The sequence below is a fragment of the Oncorhynchus mykiss genome, chromosome 13 (assembly GCF_013265735.2).
Source record: "Oncorhynchus mykiss isolate Arlee chromosome 13, USDA_OmykA_1.1, whole genome shotgun sequence".
In the NCBI taxonomy this organism is placed as follows: Eukaryota; Metazoa; Chordata; class Actinopteri; order Salmoniformes; family Salmonidae; genus Oncorhynchus; species Oncorhynchus mykiss.
The window spans coordinates 49063355-49081077 of record NC_048577.1 but is presented as its reverse complement, the minus strand read 5'-3'; the positions used below and the strand labels follow the sequence as shown (position 1 = coordinate 49081077).

The following is a 17723-nucleotide window of genomic DNA, read 5'->3' as shown; positions in this document are numbered from 1 at the left end:
AACGAATGCATCTATAGGAAATCATTTATAGTAAAATTGTATTATCGGGAGAACTAGGCGGAGCATGAATGCACATTTCTATTTTGCACATTGCCCTATCAATTCCGATCATATAAAACAGCTGAACCAAATAGCAAATCAATAGCAGACAAAGCGCCACTGGAACGGTGTCGGGTCAGCCTTGTTGAATTGTTTGGGCTAAAATATAATTCAAACCTAAAATGGATCCTTGTGATTGCTCAAAAAGTAAGTTTGCCTAATGGAATTCATCTCTAAATTCCGAATTGACCTGAACGGGTACAATGGATTTTAAATAGTTGCAAATCAGGTGACCCTTATTAATTTAGTAGTTGACTTGTTTTGTTTATAGCTGGAAGCTGCAGTTGCGGTGGACTCTGCAAGTGTACAAACTGCGAATGTGCCAAGAAAAGTAAGTGCATGTGTTGATCTGTTTGAGCTCGGAACAAGAATTGTTACACCCGCAATAACTTCTAAATATGCGTATGTGATCTATAAAGTGCAATCTGTCGAAGCAAAGTGACGCTAACGGATGGAGCTAGAGTAATGTATACTTAGACTGCGCTATTGGATCTAAGGACTGACTATCCATTATATAGTTGTAGCTTGTGTTTATTTTCCAATATCTTGTAAGCATTTTATATTGTGTTCTGATGGAATAGGCATACGACAGATAAACTAAGCGCATTATGCATTTAAGTTAAATTCTTAAAGAATCAATGGGTACATGTCGAACTTATTTTTGATTTATTTTATTTAACCAGGTAGGCAAGTTGAGAACACGTTCTCATTTACAATTGCGGCCTGGAAATATCAAAATGGCTGTAACTAGTGCAGATTTCTTTTTTTTTTTTTTTACTTTACAGTTTAGTTGTGAACAATTGTTAGCCAAGTCTTCGACAGACATAACATCCCAAACCAATGAGAGGTTTCGATCAAATTGGGCCCGGGTAGGCGTGCGTTATACCTGGCTCACTCCTGGGCGTGAGCCAGGTGCCCGGAAAAAGTCCGCTCAGTGACGTAATTATGCGCGTGGAATAATGAGTAGGATTGCCTTCACTTGCAATAGTAATTTCTCTATCTGCCTTCCCTATGAAAACAACTAGTTTGCAAATTCGGTGCGGTGCAGATTAATGACCGTTCGCTTTGCCAACCGGCTCCTCCCTCACCATCACCACTTTTGCCCGTTCACATCAAGGGTCATAGGCTGTGCCCCGCTGCTCGGCATAATCAAATCCGCCCAGTGTCAACGCGCAACCCACCATTGAGACCTAAGAGCGAAATTGACTACCCTAGTGTCCCTTTAAAGCATGGGTTCCCAAACTCGGTCCTGGTGCACACTTTGATTTTTGCCCAAACACTACACAGCGGAATCAAATAATAAACTCATCAAGCTTTGATTATTTGAATCAGCTGTGTAGTGCTTGGGCAACAATCTAAACATGGGCCCAAGATGCAAGTTTGGAAACCCTGCTTTAAAGGAGTCCTTCACCTGAAATTACAAAGTTGCATATCTTTCCTTACATTGTAAGCATTTAGTGCAATGTCAAATAATTTTTAAATGGAATTTCCAGTCAAACTCCAGACGCTGCCACTAGTAGTGGCATGTCTGTAACATTCAGCTGAACTTTTAGCCCAGATAAAATGCCTTCAGGCCTATTATATAGCAGCCACAGGTCTTGTTGGAAAACCAGTCATGGTCAATTATCAGTACTAATCTCTGCTATCATTCCTCCAGGTTGTTGTTCCTGCTGCCCGACTGGATGCAGCAAGTGCGCCTCTGGTTGTGTGTGCAAGGAGGGCAAGACGTGCGACACAAGCTGCTGTCAGTGAGGGCTTGACACAACACCATGTCCTCTACCTCATGACATTATCCCTGTTGTACGACAGAGCATTGTAATAAATTGCAGCTCCAATTTGGATGTCTTCAATCATGTGAAACTGCCTCCTTGCTTTTTAGTGAGCACTAATGTGAATTCCAGTGACATTACCCTTTCCTTTGAAAGTTAAATGTCTGGCTAAGTAAAAATGTGATCTGTCTGCTTGTAGTGGGTACCACCTGGGGCCAAAATCAGGCCCTTGCTGGTATAGGGGGACTTCGCATGTCTTCCTTAATCAGTGGTGCCATAAAATGTAATGTTTTTCATAGGGGGGGTCGTCAACTGTCCTCTCTCAATCCTCAGTGATTCCAGTTTTCTGGATTCAATCTAGACCTAGACATTTGCTAAGTGTTTTATTGCCTCACACGGGCAGCCTAATTCTGATCTTTTTTTTCAATAATTGGTCTTTTGACAATCACATTTGAGGTGACCCATTGGTGGGAAGAAATATAAAATTGGTCTGCCTGTGTAAATACATTTTAATAGGCTAACATCGTAATATTGGCTTTGTATTTAACCAAAACGTAAGCGTATAGGCTAATCAAGGTCTAGAGAACTTGCACACAACTTCAGTATAGTTGGAATGGGCTCGATCTACAATGATTTGTACCTCAAGCCTGGGTAGTTACAAGCTTCCACTGATGGGTTATTCCCCTCGGTGCCCTGTGCAAGACACCCAGCGTGTGTGTGTGTAAGGGCACACTTCCCCAAGACCATGACGGACCACTTCTTACACCAATGTGGTAGATGGCTGAGACGGGGTCCTTTACCCATGGATTATGTCGATGTAACGGTGTTATACATTTGTGTAACGTGAAAGTTAAACTGAAATTTATAAATAACGACTGTCCATTCAAGCAACTGAAACCCAACCTATTATGACCAGGTACAACCAACAGTATTACTAGAACTATAGTACATCCTCTCCTTATTGACAAATGGCCTGTAAGAGATTTCGTAACTGGCGTAAAATTGACCTTGGCACTAGCCAATGAAAAACAACGGATATGGCCCTAGTTCGGTTTCACTGCAGCAGTGTTACTCGCATACCTCAGTGGTTGTTCGCCCAACTTCTGATACGAGAATAACAAACATAAAAAAAATATATTTCTTCCCTCGGGTCAGTCGTTTTGCTGTGGAAACTAGCTCATTTGATTACATTTGCAGCGTTGAATTAACGAGGCAACACCAAGAAATTGTGCTGTGTTTCGGCGGATCAGCTAGCTACGTAACGTTAGCTAGCTGACTCGACATCTGACATAGCCAGCTAGCGGATAGCTAGCAACCACTACGGATACAATCTAGCTAACGGCTTTCGTTATCAAATACTCCCAGGTAATGTTATGCTAAATATATCTGCAGACTAACTTATATAAATCAATATAGCTAGTTATATTTATCATGTTTGCTTATGCCCGAGTCAGACGCTAACTAGCTATACTTTCAGTTTAACGCTATGTCCTGCGGTAGCTAGCTGCTAGCTATGATGCTAATTTAGACATCAAAATCAGAAGGCTAGCTAGCTAGCTGGTCAGTTTGCTAGTTTCTAAAATAACCTTATGTTTGAGCTAGAACTAGCTTATCGAAGCCGTACATAAAGGCCAACGTTAGCTTGTATGGGGATACGAGGACAACTTGACTCAGTTGTGGGTGGTTGTCAGTCGCATCGCCCTGTCCCTTGACCCCGACCCCTGTCCCTTCAGCATGCTGATGGTGGGAGGCGATGGAAGGATGCAGTAAAATGAGTGTGATGGAGCTGTGTGAGACGGATGATCTGGCCACCAGCTTGGTGCTGGACCCCTTGCTGGGGTTCAGCACCCATAAAATGAACGTCAGGTAATCTCTTTAAACCTCCTATCCATTACATATTTGACACAAGTGTGTGAAATTACAAACTTTTGCCATAGATGTATGCATTGTACCATTTTTCTTGTGCTTGGTCTTGATGGTTCCTCTATGCGTCTAGTAATCAGTCTTCATCAGGCAGTTAAGGCACAACTTCAGCGTTCTTCAAAGAGAAGTGGAAAAGTTAATTCACAAATGCGAAGAACAGCACACACCTAATCCTTGTCGCCCTGCAGTCCCCCCCCAGAGGTCCGTCGTTGGGGCTACCTCAAAGAGACTCTGCTACGCTTCCAACGCACACATGACTTGCAGGCCACCTTTGAGGCCCTCACAGTGGGAGACTGGGCCTGTGACTACTTCACTGGACTGGGAACACACCGTCTGGAACTACTGAAACAGCATGTAAGTGTGTGTTTGCAGGATTAATTAACCCTGTTATATCAGTGTGCACTAGAAGTACGTTTTTGATTGCCCCTTCCTTTCTTTAGTCAGTGTAATTTCTTTCATTTGTTCATTTACTTTTGTTGCCTCTGTCATTTTTTCTTATTAGTTTGGGCAGTTCGCTAATATGACCTATTTTCACTCTGTGGGTATTCATGATTGTGTGCATGAACATGCTTGGCTATATGCATGGTCTTGACAGCTATTATTTCTTCAGGTTTATCGCTACCTCTGTGCCTTCCTGTTGGATAGTGGTGTCCAGATTGAGTCATGTGACCGATACTCTTCAGAAACCAACGGAGCAAAGATAACCTCTACCAAGCACTGGTAAGGATCAACTTCTTTTAACAGTTGCATTCAATAGTCATGTGTAACTCTGCAGATTAGATACATCTTGTCTGTGTTTTTATATATCATGTTTAACTGTGACGCTGAATGCTGCAGGTTTGTAGGTGAGCGGATGGAGGTTCTGTTGGGTTGTATAGCCGAGCTGAGTCCAGCAGACAGTGCTGTTCTGAGAGCAGGGGTGAATGACTTTAGTGTGATGTACTCCACTCGTAAGCGCTGTGCACAACTCTGGCTTGGGCCTGCGGCTTTCATCAACCACGGTGAGTTTTTCAAGATTCAACCCCAGTTACTGTCTGCCACACTGTACAGGCACTGTACACACACTAAAACAGAAACCCACTGTCCATACACTATCACAGAACACACAGACAGAGCATTTGCTTATGGGATTTCTCTTAATTAGGCAATCCTAACAAGTCATACATTAGATCTAGAGTGATCAAATCAAATGCACTAATCTAATCCTGTTATTTAATGTGCTCCCCTACAGCAGAGCTTCACAGGATTTGCTAATGGTCAATACTTTTATTATACAGACGCATGGCATAATTTCCAGTGTTTTTAAGTTGTTATATCTGTATTGTAACCATACGTTTGTTTCTGTTTCCTGGGTGAAGACTGCAGACCAAACTGTAAGGTAATCAACAATGTTATATATTATTAGTCATGTTACTCTTCTATATTTTTAATCACTCTCTGTGTTTGTTTCTGTTAAGCATTGTTCCCTTTTTATAGAAGTGTTGTTATACATGATTATTGTTATTATCCTCCTCGTCTGTGTCTTTTGTTTGTACTATTATGGTTTTATTGTTTGAAGTGTTACATCCCCAGGGCTAGCGATGTCACCTTGTTTCTTCCTTCTCTCCAGTTTGTTCCTGGCGATAAGAATGGAGGCTGTGTAAAAGTGGTGAGGCCCATCGCACCTGGGGAGGAGATCACCTGTTACTATGGCGACAGCTTTTTTGGAGAAGACAATGAAATGTGTGAATGCTGCACCTGTGAGAGGTGAGAGGATTGAGACATATCTGCTCATTCTCTCAATGACCAGACAGACAGGCGTACAGACAGACAGGCGTACAGACAGACGTACAGACAGACTGACGTACGTACGTACAGACAGACTGACTGACGTACGGATGTACAGACAGACGTACGGATGTACAGACTGACGTACGGACGTACAGACTGACGTACGGACAGAGACGGACGTACGTACCGACGTACAGACGGACGGACTCACGGACGGACTCACGTACGGACTCACGTACGGACTCACGTACGGACAGACGTACGGACAGACGTACGGACAGACGTACAGTACCAGTCAAAAGTTTGGACACACCTAATCATTCAAGGGTTTTTCTTTAATTTTACTATTTTCTACATTGTAGAATAATAGTGAAGACATCAAAACCTTGAAATAACACATATGGAATCATGTAGTAATCAAAAAAGTGTTAAACAGATAAAAAATAGATATTTTAGATTCTTCAAAGTAGCCACCCTTTGCCTCGATAACAGCTTTGCACACTCTTGGCATTCTCTCAACCAGCTTCACCTGGAATGCTTTTCCAACCGTCTTGAAGGAGTTTCCACTTATGCTGCGCACTTGTTAGCTGCTTTTCCTTCACAATCTCAATTGGGTTGAAGTTGGGCTTTGTGGAGGCCAGGTCATCTGATGTAGCAGTTCATTACTCTCATTCTTGGTAAAATAGCCCTTACACAGCCTGGAGGTGTTTTGGGTCATTGTCCTGTTGAAAAACAAATGATAGTCCCACTAAGCCCAAACCAGATGGGATGGCATATCACTGCAGAATGCTGTGGTAGCCATGCTGGTTAAGTGTGCCTTGAATTCTAAATAAATCACTGACCGTGTCACCAGCAAATCACCATAACACCTCCTCCTCCATGATTTTACGGTGGAAAATACACATGCGGAGATCATCCGTTCACCCACACCACGTCTCACAAAGACAGTGGTTGGAACCAAAACTCTCAAATTTGACCTCCAGACCAAATTACACATTTTTACTAGTCTAATGTTCATTGCTCGTGTTTCTTGGCCCAAGCAAGCCCCATCTTCGTATTGGTGTCTTTTAGTAGTGCTTTCTTTGCAGCAATTTGACCATGAAGGCCTGATTCACGTAGTCTCCTCTGAACAGTGGATGTTGAAATGAGTCTGTTACTTATTTGGGCTGCAATCTGAGGCTGGTAACTCTAATAAACTTATCCTCTGCAGCAGAGGTAACTCTGGGTCTTCCTTTCCTGTGGCGGTCCTCATGAGAGCCAGTTTCATCACAGTGCTTGATGGTTTTTGTGACTGCACTTGAAGAAACTTTCAAAGTTCTTGACATCTTCCGCATTGACTGACCTTCATGTCCTAAAGTAATGATGGACTGTTGTTTCTCTTTGCTTATTTGAGCTGTTCTTGCAATAATATGGATTTGGTATTTTACCAAATAAGGCTATTTTCTGTATACTACCCCTACCTTGTCACAACACAACTGATTGGCTCAAACGCCTTAAGAAGGAAATAAATTCTACAAATTAACTTTTAACAAGGCACACCTGTTAATTGAAATGCATTCCAGGTGACTACCTCATGAAGCTGGTTGAGAGAATGCCAGGAGTGTGCAAAGCTGTCATCAAGGCAAAGAGTGGCTATTTGAAGAATCTCAAATATAAAATATATTTTTATTTAACACTTTTTTTGGCTTACTATATGATGTCTCCACTATTATTCTACAATGTAGAAAATAGTAAAAAAGAAAGAAAAACCCTTGAATGTGTGTCCAAACTTTTGACTGGTACTATATAATGACGTGTAATATTATACTATTTCTTTATTATTTAGAAAAGGAGAGGGTCACTTCCGACACAGAGAGAGGCAGCCTGGTTGTGATGACTTTAATGACCTGTCTGGCCAGAAGTACCGCCTCAGAGACACAGACCTTCGTCTTAACAGAGGGAAAGCACCCTGTCCTCCTACATTTCGGCCTACATTTACATTTTCAAATTCAGGTAAGTTTGTGTCTTTCGTTTCAAACGTTAAGCTAATGATGTTCATGTCTTTTAACAATGCCTGAAATTCTCATTCTATGAAGATACAAGTGGTACTACGTATTGGTCATTGAGCAATAAACTGTCTTTATTGATAAATGTATTGCAGATAAGACAGTTAGTGACAGTATGCAACTAGAATGTAATGTTAGGTGCAGTATGCATTTATTTGTTATGCTATTGATTTTGCCTGAATTTCTTAGTTCTTTGTCTTCCTGTCTTAGCTATCCCTTCAAGGAATTCATTTACCCAGCAGATGAAGAGAAATGCTCTGATGATGAGCAGGAAGACCAAAAGGTTGAAACAGGAGGGGCAAAGGAGGATATCGGGAATGAAGCAGCAACGGCTGATAATGCCATCCCTATCAGAGGTGGTGTTGAGGGACCTTCGGGTCCGAGTACGGCGCCACACGTTCAACTTCTTGTTGAGCTGCAAGGACCCCACCAGCAAAGAGAGGGCCTTGCTGCACCAGCTTGAACATGTGGAGACAAAAGACAAGTGGAGGAAGGAACAAGCTGCCCTCTGCTGTACAACCAAAGAGAATGACAAAAAAGAGAAGAGCAGCAATACTTGTGAGTTAAACCTGAAGCCTTTCACTCTTCACCCTTCCTTGTCTTCTCAACAGAATGCTGGACCAGCAGTTTGTGGACAGATACTGGGTGGAAAGCCCCTTCGAGTGGTGGAAAAAGTATCTGTCCAGACAAGGATCTCTTCCAGAACAAGGAGCATGATCAGAAACTGTCACACACGCCAGTCTGTTTCCAGAGCCAAGAAGAACAACAAAATAATTTGCAAGCGCATTGAACTCACCAAACCCATTTGCAGAAAAAGCAACAGCGCAAGTCCTCAGAAACACATGGATAGCTGTAGTGGAAAAGATGCCACGCACAATGTTATCAAAGATATTCATGGTACCAATTGCATAACCATCGAAAATAACACCAGCAGCAACAACAATGATGTGGCATACATCAGCAACAGAACATACACTGGTGGAGGCGGGCCCAAAGGCAGCAAGGCTCAGGATGCAGATCAGAAACCAGTGGGTCTGAAAGTGGAAATCAAAACCATTGGAGAATCGGGGACTGATGGGACACTTGTGGCGAGCAAACCCTCTGGTAAAAGAGTTGAAGTTTGCCAAAGTACTTTGGACAAAGCCAAGAAGCCTGGGAATCACCAGAAACCCATTAGTACTCCCCTTGTCACTACCACCCCTAGCACCATTTCCCTCTCTTCCCCCTCACTTGACCATGTTCCGGTAATGTCAGGACTGAAGCAAGTCACAGTTAGCTTGATAAGAGTGTCTGTGCCGGGAAGTGTAGCAGAAGAAAGGGCCTGTCCAGGATTGGAGGGGAAGGGCATTGTGAGAAGAGAGAGCAGCGTACCAGTGCAAGCAGAACAGATGGCTAGATCAGCTACACAGGGAGGAGAGGCAGACACCAGAGTGTCCAGGTCCCAGCAGAAGTCCATGGAGGAAGCAGGCAGGGAGTTGTCAGACGCTGAAGGTAAGAAAGGGGTGAGGGAAATGTATTTCAAGGCTAAGATTAACAAAGTTGATGTAGGAAGGGAACAGACTGCTGTGGTGAAGGTCGATTTATTACATGGTGAGAAAGGGGCAGGTGAAAAGGTAATTGAAATAGAAGCTGCTGGTGGGGTGGGGGGGGTTAGTGTGGCTGGGAAGGGGCATAGGGGGAGTGTAAAAGACATTGATAGAGGGGCAAAACTAAATAGTAAAAGTGTACAATCTCAAGTTGTTGGCTGTGATAAGAGGGTGCTTAGAGGGCGAAATGATGCAGAAGAACAGCGTAATGGAAAAGCAGGAGGACAAAATAGCAAAAGTTGTGACAGCATTGTCAGAAAGGATGGAGGTAAGAATGAGAGGGTGTCTGAAATGGGGAGTAGTATAACTATGGACAAGAAGGGTGTTGTCATCAAACAGGTGAGGGTTCTGCTTTCTGATATTCTAAGAAAAGAGCGGGATCAGAAGGCTGGGGGCTCAGGAAGTGGGAACACAGGAAAGAAAGATCTAATTTCCTCCAGTCACAAACAAATGGAAGATGGCAGAGATGCAAATAATGATGGAGGGAAAGCGGTTAGGGAACAAATATCTGATGCACAGACAAATAGTTTGCCCCATGCAACAACACAAAGTGGGATAACTTCCAAACGGGGGAAAGGAAGGGCTAATAAGATGAAACTTGAGGGTCCAGGTCAAGACTTGCATATTCACTCGCCACAAAGTAATGATGATTTAATCCCAGCGAAAGATAGGCTTTCCAAGTCTCCCCCTCCTTCTTCAGAATATCTTCAGACACACACCCAGGCCAACATTCCTCTGAAGAAACGGATGTTCCGTAATTCGGTGGAGACTGACTCTGAGCAGAGCATCAACTCTCCTGTGTCAGAGCCATCCTCCAAGGACCTCAAACCCTCCACAGAGCTGAGGCAGAATCTTATTCTGTGTTCAGGAAGAGAAACCAAAGCTATCAAAGTGTTGGAGGACAGCAGTAGAGGTGGGTTGCGGTCTAATAGTGACCCTAAGTCTACCGTTTCAGAGTTTGGGGTCCAATCTCGGACACAGACCTTCAAGAGGACAGCAAAACAAAATGCAACGCCCAGAATGCTGCGTCCCAGAGTCAATCAACTGGAACAAGACCGGCCACGGAGGAGTGCAGGAAAGTATAAAAGAGGGACCCGAGACTCAGAGGTACTGGAGAATGAATCTGATGAGGACAAACACAAAGCAGGACATGGTGAAATCTCACTGGATTCTAAAAAAGAACATGTAAATGAAGGAGAGAAGAAGCCAGAATCACCTACTGAGTTACTGAATTCACTCACCTCACAAACATGCAAGGAAGAGAACAGGAAAGGGCAGAGCCTCAACTTCAAAATTCGTTTTAAGAGAAAGAGGGGCAAAGTGTGGGAGTTGGACAGACCTGCAGGAGGAGAGGATTTGATTATTGAAGCAGAAAAGTCTATTGAATCACAACAATTGGAGCCTTATAGGGCCATTTTAGATTCTGTGTCAATCTTAAACTTAGAAATGGAGAAGGGTGCCCAGGCAGATGGGAAGGAGACTCATGATGTACGATTTTGGAAGAGACGTAAAGTTAGACGAGACAGATTGGGGAGTTTGAAAGATAGAGGTCCCATTTTGATGAACAGGCAGAGTGAAGTTGTAGCTGTAGACTCGAAAGAGAAAAAAAAAGGACAGGGGGAGCTCAGCGAGGTAGAGATAAATGAGGTGCTAGACGAGGTTATTTATGGAGTAAAGCAACTGCCAGGAGAAAAGGGCCATACAATTTCTAGTGAGGGTATGTCTGTCGGAGTGGGGGGACTGCAATGTGACTATCAAGTCACACCAAGTCCTGTTAGAATCTGTGAAAAAGAGAAAGATATTCCATCCTTGGCTGAAGACAGAGAACAAGTGAAGGATACTTGTATTGGAGTAGAGAGTACTTTGGTTGACAGTGGGGCACTGCATGAACACAAAGTAAAGGATGAAGACCAACCCTTACCACGGATCAAACTGCGGAGAAAAATACAGGGTGTATGGGAGGTGGACAGCCAGGTGTTGGAGCAGATTGAAGCAGAGTCTGTAAAAGAGAAGAAGGAAATGACATGCGTTAAGCCAAAAGAAGAGTGCCCTTCTCAACCTCCCACCTGCCAGAAACTCAACAGTGCAATCAAGTGCAACACTTTAAAAGATTCCTCTGCTGTTCTTCTGAAAAAAGAACCTCCCCCCCTCACTTTATCTCTCTCACCCTTGACCCTTAACTCACCCCAACCTGTGGGTTCTGATGTGATGGCTTATGCTCCTGAAACAATGAATGATAGGGCCATGCCAAAAATCACTAATAGGGGAGGAAGGGGAAGGGGAAGGGGACGGAAAGAAAGGCAGAAAACAGAGACTGCTCGTAAGGTTGCAACTGGAGAGATGGGAACTTCTTGTCTTAGTCATAACCTGCTACAGATAGACAACAGTCTTTCTAAACTCTCAGAAGGGTTATGTCAGTCACAATCCTTAGAAAAAAACATACCTTCTGATTACACTGCTTCCACCTCAAAGATTCCATCCCAGTCTCAGTCTCCACCGTTCAGTTTTCCAGAAAGGATGCTTTCCACAGAATCCAGCTTTGCTAATTGCTGTGAAGATCTCCTCGACTTCCAATGTCTCAATCTTGAAGGGTTCTATCATCCACAGAACATCCTCCAAACCTCTCCAATAGACCTCTGTCCAATGGATCCACCCAGCGGGCCCTTTAGTAGTCCCCTCTCTCATAGCCCCTCGGATGCTTGGAACCCAGAAACCCCATACCTTGGTCCTCCAAGCCCAGGAAGTATCTTCAATGCAGAGGATCAGCAATTTCTTAATGGTCTTGTGTGCTCCAAAAATGAGTCTCTCCCTTTGGATTGTGGAGTTAAGGATACTTCCAAAGACCGAGGACAGCTCAATGCAAATTTTTGTTTTACACCCCTGAGCAGCGCTGAGGGGACTTTCATGGATCGTTTTTTGATGAAAAATCCTGGGATGAAATTGTCGAAAGAAGATTCTAAGACACAGACCTTATCTTCAGCAGCCAAAACCCACTACTCTCAGAAAGAATCATTCATGTTTAATACAAATACTCCATCCATCGGTTCCCATTCCCACAATACCCCAGTCAATGTTCACCATCAGAGCACCAATGGTACTAAGGCTAGTTCTGCTCATTCCAACTTTTCTAAGGTCCAGCCTCAAGTCAAAACTCCGGGTCCCTTCCACCTGATGAGCTCTTCCAACAAATCTCAATCATTTTCCACCTCTCAGCCAGTGCCAAGTTCCTTCAAAACTGGGCCCCAGAATTACTCAGTCAAGTCTGTCCATTCACCTCAAGTGGTTTCTAACAAGTTTAGCTCACAATTAAATCCTAATGTAGGAGATGCTTTTCGCAACACGTATGACAAAAGCTCCAGTGTGATCCAGAGTGTGCTTAAGTTTCAAGGAGGGAAACCAAGTCAGAATTTGAATAGTGCCCCTTCTAAAGTTAATATTGTCGCTGGCAACCCTAAAATTGCGGCCAAACCTCATATTGCCAAATCTAGGTACAGTGACACTGACAAGGTCCACCAGAGTAACAAATGTTCAGGTTTTAGCACTGGCGGCCATAAAGGTAGCATGCCCAGTTATAGCATAATTTCAGGAAAAGATCCAGTTCGTCTCAATGCATCAAACTACCCCATCAAGTCAAATCTTCCCAATGACAAAGTCCATCCAGATTATTTCCAGACATCCAGTAAAAGTACGACAGCTTTGGAGAAGCTGCCCTCTGACAAACCTCAATACACTGAAACCAGCTTTGGCAGCAAAAACTTCTCCACTCTCCCAAGGCCTTTCTTTTTCCCCAGCCAAGCACCTCAGAGTTATGGGTCTCCTCATGGCAAACGTTTGAATCAGGACAAGCCCTGTGGTGCTGTGCACTCCCAGAACCCTCACTCTTCCTATGCCACATCGGCGTCACCTGACAAACTGTGTTACGATTCCTCAGACTTGACCTTTTCCACCTCGCTCTCTCCCTCTATGTCTCAGCACAATAGCCCCCAAGTAGCACACAGCTCTCCCTCTGGATCACAGACACCAGCAAACAAACAGCAGCCCCCCTCCTCCTCCTTCTCCTACTCTTATGGTCACCAAGGTCCACCTTATGTGGTCAACTTTACTGGTGACCACTCAGTCACCATGGGCCTGGGAGATTACCCAGGGTCACCGCCCACCAACTATACGTACCGCTGCCTCATGGAGCCTTCGGGCACCCAGGGGAGGCTGGTTCTGGAGCCATGTGGACCCCAACTCTCACACTCACCATCTTTCTCTGTGGGGGGCTTTTCAGGGCTTAAAGGCCAGGATGACCACTGCAAGAGGGACACACAACCGCAGTGCCAGCCCATAGACCACCCACCAACATCCCACCATGCTCCCACATCCTCCCACTCCTTGAGTACCCCGGTCTCAGACCGTAAGCCCAAAAGACTGAGGCTAGTGGTTACTGATGGGCTAGTGGATCTGGACCTCCAGTATACAGACTGATTTATACCTGTTCTTCTCATCTGACTTTGATGCAGCTTGTAATATATCAACATTATTGTACAGAATTGTTCATGAGGAGCATATCTCTGCCCTGATGTTTTTTTTAAACAGCAATTTACACAGTCTACCTATCATTATGTTTGTTTAATGGTTACTGGTGTTTGTTCTAATCCCTCTCTTGGATACTGTTATGATATGAATGTCTCAGAGGAGGTTTTATTGACATCTGTGTGGATCGAGTAATGCTTATGCTTAACAGTTTTACTTCTATTTATTTTGTGAATACAACCATCTTATGTGTCTGTTCAGTGATTTGCAAGAGGAAAATATGTAGTGAATAGATCTCCATAATGCTTTTCTGGCATGACGTCCTTTCATAGTCTGTCATAGCAGAGGTTAGCCTCAAGGTGGGCACATTGAACCCTCTAGTTAGTAGTATGTGGAGGCCTTCTTATTGTACTGTAACATAGTTGAATGGGTTGTTCTCTGAAGTTGACATGTCAGGAAGATAGGCCTACACAAACCGTTTGCACATTCTACAACATGATTACTTTGACATAAAAATGTGTTTTTAAGTTTTAAAACAAGTGTGTCTCTATCATGTTTCTGTGATTTTGGGCAGTAGGGCTTTGATTCCAGTCGGTTTAAGTACTGTCTACGAGCTCTAAAATGTACAGTTTTATTGGATCTGCTCTCTGTTTCTCTAAGTACATAGACTTGCAAGTGTGTGTGGGAGTGTGGAGGAATTTTAGGTACCATGCTTTTCTGTACATGGTATATTTGTGCACTGCCTTGCCAATTTGAGTGAAGATTAGCAGTCAATGGTGCATTAAGAAATGCACAGTGCATCAACAGTGTGTGTACTGTAGAATGACTTCCAGGCCTGTAAATTCCAGGACAACTCCACTGAGGGGTGGCGTGCATGACATGAACTGCAGCTCTGCAGCCGCTGTCCAGAGCACCCACAGTATACGAGGGAGGGAGACCGGGTGGGTGGGAGACTGACTGCAATGTTTTCTGCAGAATGAGGTTTTATCTTTGGTCTGGTGTAGGTCAAGGGGTAGATGATACTGTATTAGTGTGGCAACTTGGACTAAGTGGTTACATTTTGTGTTCCCTCCCTTCTTTCCCCTCTGTATCCACACTGAGAATACTTGGTGCTTATGACATTATTATGAAGCAACTTCAAAGCAATCTGTTGTGAGTTAGAACAAGGACAGTGACTTGTTACTTGATAATCTTGCTTTTAGTCTTGTCTCGCTCATTACTTAATTGGATCACACTGGTTAGGCTAGTTGTGTAGATGGTGATCACAATGAAATGTTATCTGAGAAATGTGTAGTCAGCCACGTGGTTGCATGTATTATTTTTACATCCATGAATGAGATTCACATTTTTGAAATGGACGTTGCTCTTACACATTTGTAATGTCATTTGAGCATTCCACTTTCGTCATCTAGACATCGTTCCAGTAGCAATCCAACAGAGGTACTACATCATCTTATGTAAAACCATGAAGCAGTCATGTCTGTCTGTATTATTATTATTATTATTATTATTATTATTATTATTATTGAAAATGGTGCTTTATTGTAATTTAATATTTTACATATAATATTGATTGTTCCAGATAAGAAAGGTTTGTTTATATTACATGATAGAACATATTGTTTATTTTACTTTTTAAAAATCTAACATTTCATTTATGGTTCCCCAACGTTTCCCCTGGACCAAGATTTAGAGTTGATTCAGGTGGTGATATATAATCAGCCTTCTGAAGAGGTAAACATTCTAATGGTCTGCTGTAGAATTGTAAAATGTAAATCATTAAAGAAAAATGCATTCTTTTTTTGAATTAATCTTTGGATGTGTCTTCACAATTTATTCGTGGTATGACATGTATTTATTGGTTCAACAAACCCCCTTGTGTCGTGTGGCATGAAACTGTATTATGAACCATGATTCATTTATAGATTTGTGGATCGTCTGAAGCATGCTATGTTGAACTTGTAATGTTAGCTTACAGTGCCTAGCTAGTTAATCATTTTGCTTAATTAAATACAGTAATTATATTATTTGACTGAATTTGTTTGGTTGCAACCATCATTGTAGTCCACAGAAAATGCTGTAAACTCTATTTTGACTTATTTGTTCATTCAGCCATTTTGTTATACTGTAGTTTATGACAATACCAAACTTCTAACAGTGTATATGTTTAGGGTGGAAAAACAATATGCTGGTTTGATTGAAAGCTTCCTTCAGGCAACTACTTCCTTATTTACTCAACATATTTACACAAGCTTTCATATTCCTTTCTTGACTGGATGTGTGTCCCTCTCCAGTCTGTAATGTCTTTCTCTCTATCCATACAGGATATGACTGTCATTTACGTCTTGTCACTAAGCCTCCTCCTGTCGGTTTCCCGTCTTCTCCATCACTCAGTTTTCAGTCTTGTTTCTAGCAGCATGTACTTCCCATTGGTATGTTTAGTGCTTCAGATCTTGTGACCCACTTTGCTTGTCTCAGTGGAAAGTGAGGGGTTAAATGTGATGCCAAGTGGAACAGCTTTTCCATAATGAGGACAAGCAGAGCAGAGAAGCAGGCAGCAGAGAGGGAGAGACAGAGAGGCGATCTGAGTGTGCTAAGAGACTGGATCCTTTGAGGTGTTTCACCAACCACTGAATGATCCTACAGCCCTTAGCATCAATGCTAACACCTGCTGACACCTACATGTACATCAAATCAGTGATATCAATGCTAACACCTGCTGACACCTACATGTACATCAAATCAGTGATATCAATGCTAGTACCTGCTGACACCTACATGTACATCAAATCAGTGATATCAATGCTAGTACCTGCTGACACCTACATGTACATCAAATCAGTGATATCAATGCTAGTACCTGCTGACACCTACATGTACATCAAATCAGTGATATCAATGCTAACACCTGCTGACACCTACATGTACATTAAATGAGTGATATCAATGCTAGTAAATGGTACTAATCCACACCATGCACCATCAGCTTCACCTACACACAGCCTAGTGCATATATGTGTAAAATAGCCACACACTGTGAAGGATTCCTTTACTGGCTCAGGGAACTCAAACTGGCCATCTTTAACAACAGTGATGTACCTTTTTCAATGATTCTATAACGCCTCACCCACTCTTCCTCCTATTCTTCTGTACGTCACAATTCCACTCAACTCTTAAATATACACTACATGACCATAAGTATGTGGACACCTGCTCGTCAAACATCTCATTCCAAAATCATGTGCATTAATATGGAGTTGGTCCCCCTTTTGCTGCTATGACAGCCCCCACTCTTCTGGGAACACTTTCCACTAGACGATGGAACATTGCTGCGGGGACTTGCTTCCGTTCAGCCATGAGCATTAGTGAGGTCGGACACTGATGTTGGCGTTTCAATTCATCCCATAGGTGTTTGATGGAGTTGAGGTCAGGGCTCTGTGCAGGCCAGTTAAGTTCTTCCACACTGATCTCGACAAACCATTTCTGTATGGACCTCGCTTTGTACACGTGGGCATTGTCATGCTGAAACAGGAAAGGGCCTTCCCCAAACTGTTGCCACAAAGTTGGAAGCATAGAATCATCTAGAATGTCATTGTAGGCTGTAGCGTTAACATTTCCCTTTACTGGAACTAAGGGGCCTAGCACAAACCATGAGAAACAGCCCCAGACCATTATTCCTCATTTACAGTTGGCACTGTGCATTGGGACAGGTTGCGTTCTCCTGGCATCCGCTAAACCCAGCTTCATCCGTCGGACTGCCAGATGGTGAGGCGTGAATCATCACTCCAGAGAACGCTTTTCCACTGCTCCAGAGTCCAATGGCGGTGAGCTTTATGCCACTCCAGCCAACTCTTGGCATTGCGCATGGTGATCTTAGGCTTGTGTGCGGCTGCTTGGCCATGGAAACCCATTTCATGAAGCTCCTGACAAACAGTTGTTGTGCTGATGTTGCTTCCAGAGGCAGTTTGGAACTTGGTAGTGAGTGTTGCAACTGAGAACAGACGATTTTTAAG

At 43.2% G+C, this 17723-nt stretch overlaps 1 protein-coding gene and 1 long non-coding RNA gene across 3 annotated transcripts; both read left to right on the top strand.

The window, feature by feature from the left end:
* Positions 1 to 55: 55 nt before the first annotated feature.
* Positions 56 to 1953, top strand: LOC110487553. The gene is made up of 3 exons (XR_002468288.2): positions 56 to 246; positions 371 to 430; positions 1757 to 1953. It is a non-coding gene; the product is annotated as an uncharacterized LOC110487553 (long non-coding RNA).
* A 956-nt stretch (positions 1954 to 2909) lies between these two features.
* Positions 2910 to 15747, top strand: LOC110486659. Of its 2 annotated transcripts, XM_021558428.2 has the most exons (10): positions 2910 to 3233; positions 3602 to 3734; positions 3980 to 4145; positions 4402 to 4511; positions 4629 to 4792; positions 5150 to 5169; positions 5401 to 5537; positions 7387 to 7553; positions 7817 to 9097; positions 13466 to 15747. In XM_021558428.2, the coding sequence occupies exons 2-10, from the start codon at positions 3622 to 3624 to the stop codon at positions 13660 to 13662; spliced, it is 2355 nt and encodes a 784-aa protein (XP_021414103.1). In that variant the 5' UTR covers positions 2910 to 3233; positions 3602 to 3621; the 3' UTR covers positions 13663 to 15747. The 2 variants fall into 2 exon arrangements, with proteins under 2 accessions (XP_021414103.1, XP_021414102.2); XM_021558427.2 differs by having other exon boundaries at positions 2911 to 3233; positions 7817 to 15747.
* The last annotated feature ends 1976 nt before the right edge of the window (positions 15748 to 17723 follow it).